Source organism: Papaver somniferum, unplaced genomic scaffold, assembly GCF_003573695.1.
Source record: "Papaver somniferum cultivar HN1 unplaced genomic scaffold, ASM357369v1 unplaced-scaffold_57, whole genome shotgun sequence".
Lineage (NCBI taxonomy): Eukaryota > Viridiplantae > Streptophyta > Magnoliopsida > Ranunculales > Papaveraceae > Papaver > Papaver somniferum.
This window is the reverse complement of record NW_020648415.1, coordinates 2,007,966-2,025,149: the sequence shown is the minus strand read 5'-3', so window position 1 is coordinate 2,025,149 and position 17,184 is coordinate 2,007,966. Positions and strand designations below refer to the sequence as shown.

General features: G+C 35.2%; 1 protein-coding gene across 1 annotated transcript; it reads right to left on the bottom strand.

The window, feature by feature from the left end:
* Positions 1 to 1,280: 1,280 nt before the first annotated feature.
* LOC113343315 (potassium channel SKOR-like) lies at positions 1,281 to 16,786 on the bottom strand. The gene is made up of 14 exons (XM_026587545.1): positions 16,563 to 16,786; positions 15,922 to 16,160; positions 8,499 to 8,723; positions 8,326 to 8,389; positions 7,762 to 8,101; positions 6,183 to 6,478; positions 5,897 to 5,977; positions 5,396 to 5,494; positions 4,877 to 5,098; positions 4,014 to 4,211; positions 3,263 to 3,338; positions 2,861 to 3,155; positions 2,315 to 2,442; positions 1,281 to 1,881 (listed from the first exon to the last, which is right to left on the bottom strand). Exons 2-14 carry the CDS (start codon positions 16,152 to 16,154, stop codon positions 1,643 to 1,645), a joined length of 2,496 nt encoding a protein of 831 aa, XP_026443330.1. The 5' UTR covers positions 16,155 to 16,160; positions 16,563 to 16,786; the 3' UTR covers positions 1,281 to 1,642.
* Between the last annotated feature and the right edge of the window lie 398 nt (positions 16,787 to 17,184).

The following is a 17,184-nucleotide window of genomic DNA, read 5'->3' as shown; positions in this document are numbered from 1 at the left end:
TTCAACTTATGTCATGCACTTATATCTTACGGATGATTGGTTATGGCTCTTGGCTCATACTCCTTTCTCAGTTGTTTTCCAAGCTATAGCTTTTGGTTCTAATCTTTGAGCCACTAGAACGGTGTAAATCTTTTGTTTCTCTTTTCCAACACATGCAATAAAAATTTGAGATTCATATCTTCCCATTTAACCATAATTGTTTCTTGGGGACATTCTTTAGCCCGAACAGAATAATAAGGGAAACAACTGTGAAATTTCAATTGACCACTGATTGGGTTGCACTTGTTTATCACCAACCTAGTTTCTATGTTTACCTTAGTTATTGTAATATAAGCTATCAACATGTATACAGGCCATTGAACTAAAACCAAATTTGACGTGTTTTTTACCAGAAGAAATTCAAATGAAATCTAGTAGGGAAATGGGGGAATGTTAACTCTATGAGGTTGATAGATTTACTACTCTAAAGTAAGAATCAAGTTTAAAATTCAAATGAAAATCTACAGAGATCATAACCAGTATCAATCAAACAAATTATCTAATCTGGAATCTTAAAATGAAACCCTAAATTCATTTAAAATCAAACATTTTACCAATCTTAATCTGGCTTTTACCAAGGTTGCAGTAGTAGCAGCAGCAGCTACAGAAGGTCCAACAACATCTGCTGCTGATGACGAAGATAAAAGCCTTAAAGCTCGATTTGCATCAGATTTATGGATCTCTGATTTCAACGAATTAGAAGAATAGACCGGAAATTCTCCACTGGATGAGTGAAGTTGAGTATGTGAAACCCCTGCTCGAACTTCATAACCATTGAAAATCACTACAGAACGAAGAAGAGAATCTGGGTATTGAAAATTATGATTGTGATTACCGTTTGATAGGTAGCGAAGTTTTGACGATATGGAATTTCTTCTCCACATGGTTACTCTCTCTGAACCCTGAACCTAAGAAAATGAGAAGATTATTCAGAATCAGAAAAACCATTTTCTACCAGGTAAATGACCGGTCCAGTGAGGGAGAGGGGGCATTATACAACAGTGGTACAAATCTAAATTACCATGTTACCCTTAAATCGGGAACTCATTAAATTGGACTGGGTCGAAGCCTAGTCATCATTTAATCCCTACTACACACTCTATTCAGTTTCTGTCTTTCTCTTCTTATTTAGTCCCGCTGAAGTAGAAATGGATAAAAGCCCTTCGATCTTACTATTTACTGCAATGGCGATCCGTGCCTCTACTTGGTTTTTATAATCTAACAACTAAAATACAAAACCGTGTCAGAAAAATAAAGTGCATTCATATTCGGCCAATTAGCACAACTGTTCTACTACTAGCTTCAGTCGTATTTCCCAGGTTCTGATACCAATCAACATTACAAATAGTTTAAACAAATGAAGACATGAAATGTTTGATTTTATCAGTTCATACATATAATGAACCCGGGATCGGTATAGAAACCCCAAGGACATAACTACAAATCAAAAATGGCAACACACTCTACTGATTAGTGCAGACTCCAAACGCATCTGTACATGAGTATTCTTAAGAACTAAAACTTAGGACAATTAAGTACACTTATTGTCCAGATTCAATACCTAAGACTGTACTTGTTTCTTACATTGATCGTCTTCTATATATCAATCAACCAGATGAAGCTTTTGGCCATCATGAATTGTTTCAATATCAAGGATCTTACCACCATCCTCGGATAATATGCGTGAACCATCAGAGAATTGAAGGTGTTCTGATGCCATACTGATGAGCCCGTCCACGCTTGTTGGGATCCACAAGACAACTCCTTCTTTTCGTTTCTCCTTCGGGTCCCAAGGGTGGAAAGGGAATACCGTGCATTTCCTTGGTTTCACTTTATTTGTAACTGAAACACGAGAATAAGCAAGGAACTAAGTCTAATATATGGGGATATACACTACCTAAGGTTGCTCACAAAAGAACATTATAAATCACAAGTCCTCGTATTACAGTTATTTGACTCTGCTGGACTTTCAAATTTCAACAATTCCTCAACACTTGGCTAGGTTAAATCAGAGTTGGGATAATCTTGCTAAAAAGCCAATTGCAGATGATCCCATGTTTGATTTTTAATTAGGAAGAGCTCCGTAAATTCCAATCACTCTCACACGAGACCAACATATTCTATAACTTGGGTACTCAGCCATTAGTCGATATAATCAGCTCAGCCGTTATACAGTTACGTTTCAACGGTTCAACTTACTTCTTTTTTAACACCTCTACCATCAGTTTAAGGACCTGAAAGAAGATGAAATTAATTTTGTACGCGAGTAGGGTACCTTGTATTTCTGATGTACTATCACTGGCACTTGCCTTAGACAGCTCAGCTAACTCTGCCTCTTCCAATAGCATAACCAATTTCTTGTTTCCACTAGTGCAGCCTTCATCGACTGGAGTATTTCCCCATCTGCAGTTTCAAAAAAGTTGATAAATTCGAGCATCAGATAAAAAGTTGCTGGCTCTGCGCAGTATAACAAAATGGTTGGAGAATAGATCGTGTTTTTTCATAAGATTGTATAAGCTGTACATCCACAAGATACTTAAGCTTGGAAAATAGATAGGAATGACAAATGAGAGGGGTCGTGGAAGATAACACCATGCAAACGAAAGATATAAGACTGGTATACGACGAAAATAAGAAGATAGCAAGAAATCAAGGTTCAGACATAGTACTGGATTTGGCCTGAAGGATCTGCGGTTATGACCGTATTTTGATGGAGAAATTTGCACTATAAGAAGTCTAAGGGGGATAAAATAAAACAGGAAAGAAAGAAAGACAAGTAACAATGTTCATTATATCTACCAAATGGATTTACAGGGCATACCTGTCGCGAGTTAACACACTAGCCCCACCTTCTATTAGCACTTTTGCAATCATATATAATCCTTGTGAAACAGAAACATGAAGTGCTGTTCTTTTATCGTAATCTTTGGAATTCGGATCTAATCCGTTGGACAACAACCTTTTTATGAAATCTGAATCCCCCCTTGCAACAGCCTGACAGAGACAACTACCGCCATCAACAATATTTAGTAACGCTCCTTCCTTGACAAGTAATGAAGCTACTCGATCATTTCCTCTCTTGACGGCTTCGAATAAAGGTGTATTTCCAAAGTTATCTAATCAACATTAGCTTAGAAGTGTTACTAAGAAATAAGCTAAAATTTATCTTCCAGAAAATTAAAATATTCGGAGCTTGAGTGCAATAACCCACCTAACCACTTACCTGCAATGTTTACGCTAACACCTTCTTGAATAAGAAAAGACGTAATGTGTTCAAATCCTTCTGACGCTGCGATATGCTGTTAAAAGTAACGGATAATTCAAGCAACAATTTCAAATTTACACTTTTCAAGGAATCAATATTGAAAAATACTGAAATATCATGGTTTGGTGCACCAAAAACTAATAAATTTTTGGGTAAAAGATCAATGATCATACTAGCGAGGGCTCTGGACAGAAACTGAAACTTATACATTAAGAAAGCTCGTGTTCAACTAAAATGTAAAAAGAGTAGGAGATGATATGGCATATCGAATAGAATTATGAGAGGTATTCCACAGATATTTCCAGTGAACCAAAAATAAAGATCCCGAAACGACACGATTAATTACTTGCAAAATTCAAGGCATGCTAGCTTGATTACACAAGTGTTAAAAAGACACCCTAACAGAAATAAATTCTATATACATTCACTATTAAACTAGCACTAATAAACAAACATCAGACCGACCCACTAAGTCAACGAGAGCAATTAATAAGGTAGTATAACGATAAGTCGACAAGTGTTTTTCACTAGATTCAAAAACCAAAATTTCAGAGGGAATGACTTATCTACAAGTGTAATCTTATCCCACAATGTAACCGCAGTGTTCAGTTCTGCTATCTTAGGGCGACGATATACGAAAAGCAAGGTAGTAAAATAAATTGAGCGGGACACAGCAGGTAATCTGATAATTCATTATTGAGTTTCATACCAAAGGCGTCCTTCCATCATAATCTGTTTTGCTGGGATCAGCTCCAGCTCGAATCAAACGCTTCAGGTGATACAAATCCCCATGATACGCTGCACTGTTGACCTTCAAAGCCAGCTCACCTTCTTGCTTTCCAATATGAAACATGATGTCCGACTCCAATTGCTCCATTCCGTGAAAGTCTTTATTAGACCCTTTCTCCTGTCAGTTTGTCACAGTTAATTGTCTGATACAGAAAAAAATGAAACTGAACATAAAAGGTTGATAAACAAATTGTTACTGCAGTACCACGACTGATTAAAATTTTACTAAGTAAATTAAAAACATTGGAGAACTACACCCAAATTATTTTAATCAAAGAAAACTGGTGAGCATTGTGCAGCTTATGAAAAGAAGCTTACGCAATGACAGTTCTACAAAATTTTCTGATCAAAGGCAATTGCCTCCTAAAAATATTATAACTGTCCCAAACAGATTGTTCATTTCAAAGACCAACGAGCAAGAAGATAAAGATAATCCAAGTCATTTTTTGAATAGAAACAAGAGATACTAAGTACAAAACACTTAACTAACCAGTAAGGTACAATGACAACCCCAGTTCTGAAAGTCGACTCAGGAAACTTGTCATGCAGATCAAGATCTTTCTTTAATTGTTGACCCATTCTATTATGGTATAGATGATTTTGATTTTACATATTACATACCGACTTTTTAAGCATAAGAGGTGAAGCAAGCATTCAACTTTGCCATACTCTGAACCATAATAAAAGAAGAGGACCATGCAAATTCATATGATATCAAACGTCAATTGATATAACAGAACTTTGAAACATACTAACAACCCGTCAATCCCCTGTTTTGCTTACCTCCAAAAGGTTGGTCAAGATTATTTTCTCATCAGATGAACAAATCTCCAGGATATTTATAAAAGATTCCTTATCAAGTCGAAGGAGCCTACATAGTTCACAAACTCGAATGGTATAAGGCTGAGGCATATTGCAAAGGATGGAAAGTTCCCCAAATGAACTATTAGGTTCAAGAAGTGAGATATTTACTTCCGATCCCTCTTCCCCTACACCCATCTCTTGCTGTAAACAGAAACACCTATATTAGGAAAAAAAAATAATAAGGTGTAATAACTACTGAAATGAAGGAATTAAAGTATTTCGACAAACTATTTGGAACTACGGAAAGAAATCAAAACAAACTCAGAAGAAAAGAAAGATTTTGTGAACCGAAAAATGACTACGCATTTGTAGATTCTATATATCTAGATATTCAGCTAATGTTCAAAATGGATTATGAGGTCAGATAATTTCAACAATAAATGCAATACACAGACGAGAGGAAAAGATGTCAAGTAAGAAAAGATAATTTATGCATACCAGCAGACCATGACAAACAAAATAAATTTGATCAACAATGTTGCCCTGTTCCATAATCACTTCTCCTGGAAGAAAAAACTCCTCATGGAGTCCAATTACCTGAAAGAAAGGAAAAACGTGCAAACGCAAGCTCCATTAGTTAACATCAGACTATGCCTTTAGGCAATACCACTTGCCCCACAAAATACTTGTTAGTATTGGGATAGCAGATATAAAGTAGGTCTGAGAGGTTAACTCAGATGTAAAATTATGACATCTAAAGATTTTTACAGTAATAATAATAATAAGTGGACACTGCTACTTGTACAGCAGATAACTGCAAGACAATCTTAAGAATGAGATTTTCTACACGCCCATCTTGTGTTATATTCCAGTGCAAACATCCTTTCTGTAAATAACTGAGTTGTCGGTCATCAATCTAACATCGATATTATCTTTAACTTCCCTTGTTTTAACCTCTCTTTCTCTATGTGAGGTGAGTCAGTGAGTTAGAATACTTACAATCTGATTCTTCAACTCTTGAGAGCATCCTTTAAAAAGAGGAACATTTTCAATAAAATCCCTATATAAAGTTTGTGAAATCTGCAACATAAAGGAACAAAGTACAATATGATTAAGCAATAGAAAATAGATAGTATCACATGAACATATTAGGTAAAGAAAGCCTTCAACTCAGAAGCAGTATTAATATCAACCAATGTAAAAGGAGTGGACTAGAGAGGTTAATAATGTCAAACCCCACTAGATAAATTTTGTGTGCTATATATAGTAGACTTCCAAATAATACCTTAGCCCGGATCGAAATTGGAATATCCTGGAGAACCACAGCCTCTGTGTAGCTGCTTTCATATTGTAACCTCAAGTGACCTTTGATTTGATCACATATTTCCTTTCCTAGTTCATTTCTATTCATGTACTTCATTATGTCCGCCATTTTATCCCTAAATCTTTCTGTCTTTGATCCTTTTACAATTAGAGCTGTCATGTTACCAATCAAGTAAGCTCCAAGAATCATATCGAACGATACGTAAATCATTACGAATATCATCTCCCTGACATTGACTGCATGTATATCTCCATAACCTGTTGCAGAAGACATTATTTATTAGACATGACTGAAAATCTTAATTAGTGGATGGTAATACAACTAACTGAAAAAAAGAAGAAAGAAATGCATGAATCGTAACATGTTCTTCGTTACAATATACGGATTTTCGGCGTACAAAAACAAGGCAGAGGTGCCTCATTAGTGTTATTTTCTTTCGGTGACATGAATGATGGTAAAGATGATGAAACAACTCAAACACAAACAGTTTCTTGATAAAGCCCATTTTTAGGTTCTCAGTATATTATTTTTGCACATAATCTTCAATGAATCTCCAACCTCTCAGCTTTTAGGAGCACTACTGGGATTATCTGCAATCTTCTTTTATTTATCATAGTCTTTACTACGCCAAATAAATAATGAAGAGAAGTGCCCCCCAGCTGAGCCCTAACTTCTAACATTAACAATTGTTCACATGTAATGACAAAAGCTTCATTGTTGTCTAGTACTTAAAAGTCTTGTTCTTTCAAAGTAGACACAATTTCTTATTCATATGGGCAACTAGTTTTCCTTGTAATATTTCAATCTGATCACTAGTTTTCTTGTTGCAGTGAAGTTGTAACTTGTAAGTTGTAACCCAATTTCCATAGCAGCATTTCTTGTACAAAGACTAGCTTAGGCAACCAAAGGAGATTATTTGATTACCCTAAAGTTAGTGTTCTAGCTTAGAAACGAACTTTGTTGCTTAACTCAAGGTAGTGTTCTATATACATTTAATCTAAAAGAGGGATTGAAAACTCAGATGAGTCAGATTATTTGATGACCCTAAAGTTCAACAACCAAAATTAAAAGTTAGAACCAGAAAAGATGTCTAACAACGTGAGTCGTAGCACTGCAGATCTTGTTACTTGCAATTGATGTTCCTTGCCCATTGAGCGATGATAATTTAGTTCACTTATCAGCAATGAGCATAACCAAAGTCTGCCTTCGTGACTTCAGCATGCATAGTACACTGCAGAGTTACTTTGTATTGCAAATAGAGTTGCAAGCTCAAACTCATACCTACTCTGGTTGGAACCTACGTCCACTGCTAACTAGAGATCCTATCTTTGTAGCCCATGGAAAAGAATATTGATGGAATAATCTAAAAGTTTTCCCCTTACTTTCTAGTGTTTAAGTAAGATGTAAATCCTGAACCTTCTTGAATAGTATTCTTCGCTGACCTAAGTGTTTATAATACTAGGATAAGTAATAGTAGTATCGATTTGTAGTGAACTTTGAAATGCTTTGAAATGAGTAAAGAGAGAAAGGAAACAATTACCAACAGTTGCCATGGTGACAATGGCAAAATACAGTGAAACAATGTATCGTTTCCCAAGATCAATTTCTCTAAAATTCGAATAACTGTAGTCGCCCAATTTCAGACTTCCTATCCAAGTATATCCTTCCTTCTCAGCTGGCAGAGTTGTCGCCAGATAGTAAAAGATGCAGGCAGCCGTGTGAGTGCAATAGAGCTCAACAGCTAGAAGTTTTATAATCCTAGTGAACAAGTAGTTGATCCGGATGTCTTTCTCCATATGTTGAAAAAACTGTATTACTTTTCGCACTCGGTACAGCCTTATCCACAAGAGATATCTCACTTCTTCTTTTTTACCACAAGTCTGATGAAAACAACAAATACTCTTAGAAATAAGAATTTAATCCAGCTCCAACAGATCGAATTCTTTAGAAGCTAATTTCAAGGTTGCCGAAACCACCATTTTAGACTACTAGGTTAACCAAAAGTAAGCTGTCGAAATTGTAAAAGCAGGTCATAAGAAGCAACAAACAGTAGTGAAATAACAATGTACAATAAATGGACGGGAGCCTGAAAAACAATATATACCGCATAGATAAGATCCCATGGACAGCAAGCAAGAAGATCCAAGATGAAACTCGATTTCAAATAACTGCAATTCAGCACCAAATTCATTAACAAATGTACATAGAACATTAACATTTCACAAAACAAGACACCAGTAAATAGGCCTTTTTTCAAGAAGGGAACAGGAAACAAACCGGAGAGCAATGGTTGTCCGCTTGGAAACCATACGGTAAGTTTGTGGGTCTCTGAAAGCTACAAAGAATTGAATGATAATATCGACGAAGAAAGCAAACTGCCCAGCAATATCGAGAATGAATAATTTGTCTGGCAAACCCCTGAAGAATCCAAATTCGATCGGAGTAAAGAATGACGAATAAATTGCCCATATCAGTATGATCCTTGTCCATATCAAATACCACCTGCATTTTTGAGTAAGCTTAAATTTTAGTAAAAATCTAAGTAAAATTTCAAAAGCTATGAAGGTAGAAAAGGGAACAAACAACTCAGGAAACAGTAAAATCCTAGAAATTGAAGTCTTGAACTCCTTCGATTTTGGGAATTGAATATGAGATTCTGATGTAATTGAATAAGAATTCTTCGATTTCAAGAAAGCGTGGTAGAGGTGGTGAAACCCTAAAAGGGATATCGAAGATTTTGCTTCTCTTTAATCCACAACTACTCTCCTCTGTGGGGACTTTGGCGGTAAAGGAAATGAAAAACCAACGGTACATACGAAGTCAGGCCTTTAAGGGAGGGGCTGGACTTTTGATAGAAGTGCTGTTGGACGTGTGGATAACACTTTGGAAATTACTTTTTGACTCTGGAAGTAAAATTTAAGAAGCTAGTTTGAAAACACCTCCGGAAATAAAAAAAGAATAGATTTGTGTAAAAGAAGTTATTTTTGTTTTTGATTTTTGGAATTAACTTCTGTTTCTTGTATTCAAACAGTCTCTTACGAGGTAGTTTTCAACTTCTAATACCACATAAGAAATTGGTATAAGAGCTTTCATCTTCGTACATAGATCCAAATTAAAGAATTTGGACACACTAGTTGAAAAGAGAAAACAAAATTCAAAATTGGGACAGTAAGATTATAAACCAAGTTAATAAGTTGATACCGAATAAATATATCTTAGTTAATATGTTTACTTTTAATATTAATGTTGTACAATGAGATTTTCGATAAGGAAAAGAATCCAATTCAACATGCATTTATATTATTAAGTCTTGGGATTTTCTTTATAAAACAACCATGTAAGGGAAACTTGGATTTGGAGATGCTAATAAAAGTATGAAACAAACGTAGTAATGGTTACTAAAATAGCTTGGAAATTATTAAGCGAACCAAAATCTTTATGGGCTAAACCGCTAATACGAGAATATTTTATAAATTTTCTTAATGTTAAAGTATCCGGTAATCAGGTAATGGATTTTGGAAATTTCAACACCTATAAATAACAATCTCTTTTAACTTCTCAACTCACCCAAAATCTCTCTCAAGAAATTAGACGCCAGAGAGACTGAAAACCACCTCTGAATAAACTCAATCAACATATGTGTAATGACACGTCCCTCCACCGGTACTGTCCACACTTAGTCACTGCGGTCATCCGGTAGTGCGAGGAGAAATGTCTCGAGAAATTAGGCGACAAAGAAACTGAAAAAAAAACACCTCTGAATAAACTCCGTCAACATGTGTGTAATGACCCGTCACTCCATCGATACTGTCCCCACTTATCCACTAGGGTCATCTAGTTGTGTGAGTTTTTCAACGGGCACCGCTGCGGTAATCCAACAACAGCTTCCCTAGAGGTCACGCTGCGGTCATCCGGTAGTGTGAGGAGAAATGTCTCAAGAAATTAGGCGCCAAAGAGACTGAAAACCACCTTTGAATAAACTCAGTCAACATATGTGTAATGACCCGTCCCTCCATCGATACTGTCCCCACTTAGCCACTACGACCATCTGGTAGTGTGAGGTTTTCAGCGGCATCGCTGCGGTAATCCAACAGCAGCTTCCCGGGAGGTCACCCATCCCTGAATTGCTCCCGTCCGAGCACGCTTAACTGCAGAGTTTTCTGCCAACTCTGGAGCCAATTGTGCTGAAAAGGCTTCGGTATTAGGAAAGGAAAAACCATTACTTATATTCCATTCGACCAATCATTGCCGAATATCGGGGTATTACAATATGTCGGCACACAAGAATCTGTGATGAAGGGAACAATTTCACTCTATTTTCCGTACGAGAATCATCACAATCTCAAGGTCATTTGTCTACAAAAGTTGAGATCCCTTTTTACGTCCCCATGTCCCCACACGAGATAGCAAAGCTCAAAAACTAAGAGGTGTTTCCTACATAGTTAGCAAAGTTTATGCGGATCTACCTCCTGCTTCTATGTCAATAAATTTACTTGGATCACTTTGTACCATATTAAAGAGATGAAATTAAACAACATCCCATATTAGTGTACGTATTGATGGAGTGTTGATGGCACACTTTCATTTTACAGACTTTGAAATTATGTCAATTTTTTTGATATATAATTTTAAAATGCAATCACTACGAAAATGTGTATGAAATTAATGATCTTAATGTTTTTACATGAACAACACCATTAAATTTGTATTTCTTGTTTGGAATACCTTCCGGTATACGAGATGATGTTCCATTTGACTAAGAAAGTTGGTTGGCAGAAGACACATATGAAGATGAACTTTAGTTGTACTTTACATTTCACAACCCAGGAGAAGTACTACAACAAGTGCTGGAATTTCTAATTCCGGTTTAAAGATATTTCTAACCCAAAAATTACATGACAAAGGCGTTTTTTATTCGGAAATAAATGACCCTGAAGCAGATACAAAAATTGTCAAGGTTTTTATTTTATGGTAACTTGGTTCATGTTTTTTCCCCAACTCAAGCGCTAGTATTCAAGTAGGATGGCTAAAGGCGTTGCGAGATATGAAGGTTGTTTCCAAGTATGATTGGGGGTCCGCTATATTACCCGAGTTATACATTTCTCTCGATATCGCGTGCTTGGGTTCGTCAAGCATCGACGTACGGTCTATGGGGTCTCCTTGAGGTAAATATGACAATATATATCGTTTGGATTTAATTAGTTAAAAATAAATTTAGCAAGTAATTCTAACTTTATGTTGTTTACTTTTAGCTTTAATGGTAATCAAATTCTGACATTGGTGCGCCAAGACTTTTAGACTACACCATAATAAAATTCCTAATGATTGTAAGGTATAATGCCTATAACTGGCATAAGAAACAAAATAAAAGAGAGGTAGATAATATGCATGTGTAAAGATACCAAAACATGCTTAAAAACAAATATACTAATAAATGGATGTCGTATGAGGATTTTGGGAGATAAACTACCATGTTTCTCAAACAATCAAAGATTTTCCACTTCATCGCGTTGTGTTCTACAGTCCAGTCAAGGAACATGGTGTTTATTATTATTGAGAAAGACTTGTTAGACAATTAGTTGGCAAAATTGGAGTTCTAAACAGGCCTCGATCTATATCCACCATCTTTGGAATGGAATACACTAGATTAAAGAGTAGAGGCTAGAAAAGGTAAGAAACATTATTCACCTTGTGAAAAATACCAATACGATGAATGGTTCAAAACAGTTGTAGAGCCGATAATTGGTGTAGATGTTTTACACATCTACTGGCTGAATTTTATTGAATGGGTAAAGCATTGCTGAAAGTTGGCCATCTAACAGATCCACCGCCCGTGATTCCATGTTACACCAGGTATCCTTCAACAGGAAATTAATCTTCATTGGCGCCTTCAAGATCAGAATCTTTATCAGTTGGGTTTGATTTGCCAGAATTGAGGTGGGATCTAGAGTCTCTTACACTGGGTGGAGAACGTCGGATACTTCCAATTGTTTCGCAAGATCTCGACCGTCCCAATTCGTATACAGGACATCGACCAGTCGTGAACAATTGAAAAAAATGGAGTTAAGGTATATGAAAACTAAGTGTTTATACGTACAAGAGTTACGCGGAATGGCAGAGAGCATGAGCTTCAGTCCCGATTTTTCAACCAATATTGGAACTCCAACATTCTAGGAAAGAGTGGCGAACTCACAAGTCAACATTATGAAAGTAGAAGGCTATCATCCGGTCATACCCTCTCCATATCCTCAGGTTTATCAAGGTTATTGAAGATCATTAAACTTCGAAGACTCTCCAACTCAAGGAATAAATCCATGGTTTGCTGGACCTCAAGGTGAAGGATCTTAATTAAGGTGCGAGATATCAAGGTACAAGATTATATGAAGGGTTAAGAGTATTGATGCAGGGGAACATATGACATGAGATGGAATGAGAACGCCTAATTATGCTTATGTAATATGTTTAACTAAAATTAGCACAAATATATTTATGTACATGGTTACGTTTAATTAGTAGTAATCTATTTAGGAAGTAAATTAAAACTAAATTTAAATTTACATTTATCTAAAACTTAAAACAATTTCATCAACATCTATTGATTCATAACTCGAACTAAAGCTATAAATCCTACCACTAGGTTTTTGTAGTTTGATATCGACAAAACATCCCAACTGCATTATGGTTATTCGGATTATCGGTGTCAGTAGAAGTTTCCATAAAGTTTTCTCCAATAACTCACACTTATACTAAACCATTTTGTCTTCGTTCCGCATCCTTAGATGGATATACGAAATTTCTACACAAAGATAAATCTTCAATTAAATAAACTCTTTAGAATTTTTGCACAAAGATAAATCTTCAAACACGGTTAAGCCACTTGTCGGAAATTATGGGTGCAAAAGGTGGAGAAGGTGTAATTTTGGAGTTGAAATCGATTGTATTAGGGAATGAGATTATAACTGTTGAATGAACATAGCCTTTATCGGCTGAAAATGGACCGACCTGCTCAGTATGAGACGAGCAGCGTCTAACCTGAGATGATCGTCCCAATTGTCTCTTGTTGAGATGCTCGGATCAATTAGAGACGAGATGGGAAAACTCTCAATTTTGAGCGTTTTCCCATCCACCTCCTTGGTTTGGTAGTCTCACTTTGGGGTGCTAATGAGAAAATCTGCTTATTTTCCGACCCACTGGAACTGCTCTAGCTATCCTGCGAACTATCCCCTCACTGTCTCGAATAGCCCGTATTTAAGAAATTTTTTTTTCGGTATGACGAATTATGCGTGAATTTCCGATTCTTTTAAGGAATAAAATACGGGTCCATGTCCTTTCCATCTTATTAACTTTCTCTTACTTTTAGTTTATATTAGATGATTGCGTGGTGGGGGTGACAAGAAATTTAATCGAACTAAGGTTTCATTTTTGAGTAAATGATAGTGAGTCCGCAAAAAATAGGTATGTTTTGGAAAAATTGCGAAGAAATTTGGTTAGATTTGAAAGAAATAGCAGAAATTGAGAAGAAATTAGAATTTAGGAAAATTTGTGGTTTTTCGATCTTTTCTAATTCAATTATCATTTGAGTAATCGTAGTACAACTATCATTTGAGTAATTGTAGGAAGATTTAAATGTATTAAATGAATTTATAGTAATATTGGAAGATTTGGGAGAAATTATAACTTAGATTTAACGGATTTAGAAAAGGTCGAAAATTAACGAAGCTAGAATCTTATAATCAGTATGTAGAGTAAAAATAATATTGGTGTGTTAATCTACAATGATTTGTTAAATGACATAATATATAATGACTCTGGTAACATTCCATGAAATTCGACACTTATCAGTTTCTATTAATTTATTAGTCATCTGAAGCAACTGTAATGAAATTTAATTGAATTAAAATATATTTTGTACTGCATTCAGAAGATTCTGGCGAAACTTTGAAGAAATTTTGCTTAGATTTAAAGGAATTAAAAGAAATTGAAAATTTCATGAAATATTGTCTTATGTTTACTGAACAACAATTAATGAGTAACAACCGACCTCCCTTGTTATTACCTTTGGTAAGCACTTTGAAAACCTGATTTAGGTAAAAAAAAATCAAACAAATTTTTTTCTTGTATTGGTGTTCGGTTTTTATTTATTTATTTTTTTTTTGAAAACACCACCTTTTAGAAGACGGGGATAAAAGTTTTTGGACCTATAATTTTGACCTACAAAAACGAAAAGCTATAAACGTGGTATGATCATTTTCTTTATGCCCTGATTTTTTGTTTTATTAACAGCAAAAATGAACCTTAACATTTATATATTTTGAATTTTCTAATAAATATTAAATGTATGTTTTATTTTGTTTTTGTTTTCTTTATTGGAATACATCTATATTTATTTTTATTTTTTTTAAAAATATCCTACGAAAAGTGGATCTTTCACTTTTCTATTTTTACCTTAAAAGTGAGAGAACCATTTTTCAGGGACAAAGATACTAGTAGAATTTAGTAATATACATAACGATAATAATAAAATATTTGAAAAACAAATAAATATGTAAACATTTAAAATTAAATAATTTTTTTTCATAATTTTATACTAAATGTATTTTTAAAAAATTGTCCAAAACTGGTAGTGTTTTGTTTGTGAAATGTGAAATAGAGCAGCCCACAAGCTTGCAAAGTGCAAACTTTATTAAAAAAAAACATATTTTAAATGTTTGGTATCTTAGAAAACCATCTAATAAAAAAAATATGTATTCGATATCTTAAACCATCTACTAGTATTCTAGTGAATCGGTTTCCATTGTACAGATGCTTTTTGTATTCAGTTAATAATATATTTCATCCTTCATGGTACAAATAGAAAAACAAAAATGTTTTGCACTAAAGTTGGGTGGCCTTTTATTTGTTTCAGTACTAGAAAAAAGACAAACTACAAAAACAAAAACAAGCTAATCCATGATGTTTTGCCGCTGGCCAAAACTCGCTTTTCATCGTTAAATTTTTTAGTTGACCGTGGGGTTTGTTGTCTTCTCCCATCTTCTTCAAGAGTGTCTCTATGCAAATATAAAATGAATGTTGCTGGTTACTGGCGTGGCTACACGACCATTGATTTGTGTATTTATTATAAGAATGACTAGGCAAAAATTTGTGTATAATCAAATACATCAAAATAATAGACACGATAATAGGATATACTTGTTTACGTCTAAATCCGCAGGTGGCATATAATTCTACTTAGTCTACATTGTTTAATAATTAGTACTAATACGATAAGATTTTATAGATTAAAAAAATTTCTATCTAAATATAAATTTATGATCCTACTTACAGCTAGCTAAATAGATAATTACGTGACAGCAAATGATTTAGGAACTTCCTGTAATCATTTGAATAAAAACCAGAAGAGAAGGATATTTTTTGTTTTCGGCATGTACGCATGTGCTTGCTTGTCTGAAACATGTTTCAGGAGTTTCCTAATGCACCTAGCAGACTATTTACAGGGTTAGTTTTAAACTTAGGTTACTGATATTATCACCGAACGACTTAACCATCTAAAATCACACGGACACACTTAATGCAGTGTGCGCTCGTATCACAACCCACTGAATGTATTTTACAGTGGTGAATTTTTGTGATGCAAATGTAATGGCCATCTGCGGCGACAGAAAGAAGTGTTTAACTAGGAATTCTAGTTTTAGTAACATACCTGTTGTCCGGATGAATGACAAATCCTTTAATACCATTAATAACATCTTCTCTACTGATTAATCTTCTTCGAATCTGATTATATAGTCCCAACTCGTTTGTTATCAAATCAAACCGGCTTCCTCTTGATGATAGAATCCGATCCTTAAATTTTTCCACCTTAAACTCTTCCGTTTCATCTTCATCAGTTTCTCGTTCATGGTGGTGGCGATGAAGTTGGTGATGATCAGCCATTCTCAGCTGTTCAAACTCAGAACTCAATTTGTTTTAGAATTTTGATTACCAAAGCAAAATAAATGTACAGTTTGAAACAAATGAATGGTAACAACTTAACAAGGATAATGAAGAAGAAGCCGGAGATAGGAAATGGTCGAATGAGAGAAGAGTACTCAACCGTGCTGAATGTCCAAAACACCCTTCGTTCTTATGAACTCGAGTGTCATTAAGATTTGTGACATTAATAAGAAGAAGAGGGTAATAATGGACTTATCACTAACGATCAATGGAGTCTAACAAACACGATACCAAAACAGAAGATGTAATCCTCATGTTTGAGCTCAAAATGGGCATGGAAAACAAATGAATCAGTGAGATAGAACTGCAGGAAAAAAAATGAGAAAGAGAAGAATTTGAATGAAGTACCTGGAGATTATGATTTGTTATGGCGGAGTCAGAGAATTAATGGTGGACGTGAAAAGTGTTTGATGAATTTAAAGCTGCTGTTTCCCCTGAATCAAAATTTCTGCCTGAAATCATAAAGTGTAGGCTCACAACATTATGAAAATAATGTACTGTGATGATGGGACTTTTATTTGGTGCCCGGACGCTCGATTTACCGGTATTTCCAATAAAGCCCCTGCGAATGTACACGTAACGGGACAACCTTCCGGCATCTATTCCAATCCTGAAAATTAATCAAAACCGCGCTGTGTGCCAAAATGTGCACAGGCTAATTACCGTTCTGGCCGAAAAATCCGTAAAAAAGTCCGCAAGGGTTAGAAAAAGGTATCAGGTCGGCAGATTTCGTACATGTAGCAGACGAGTGGGGTTGTTTTCTTTCCTTTTTTATCGTGAGCCAAAGAAATATTAACTCCAATTATAAGTCCGAAGAAATCAATCGATAAAAACCATGTATGTGGTGCAGAACGGAGCAAAGGACGGGTAACACAAAATATATTACAGGTGCTGCATCTATACGAAAGGTCGGGTGGTCCTAAAAGAAACAATTGATGTACCGGCTTCTATAGATTTGATGTTGATGTCA

Excerpts from the sequence above, each read along its gene's own strand:
- LOC113343315 (XM_026587545.1), bottom strand. The coding sequence starts at position 16,154 with ATGGCTGATCATCACCAACTTCATCGCCACCACCATGAACGAGAAACT. Across the intron at positions 5,495-5,896 it reads AAGAGTTGAAGAATCAGATT|GTAATTGGACTCCATGAGGA; the intron begins GTAAGTATTCTA and ends CCTTTCTTTCAG. Across the intron at positions 2,443-2,860 it reads AGTGTGTTAACTCGCGACAG|ATGGGGAAATACTCCAGTCG; the intron begins GTATGCCCTGTA and ends TTGAAACTGCAG.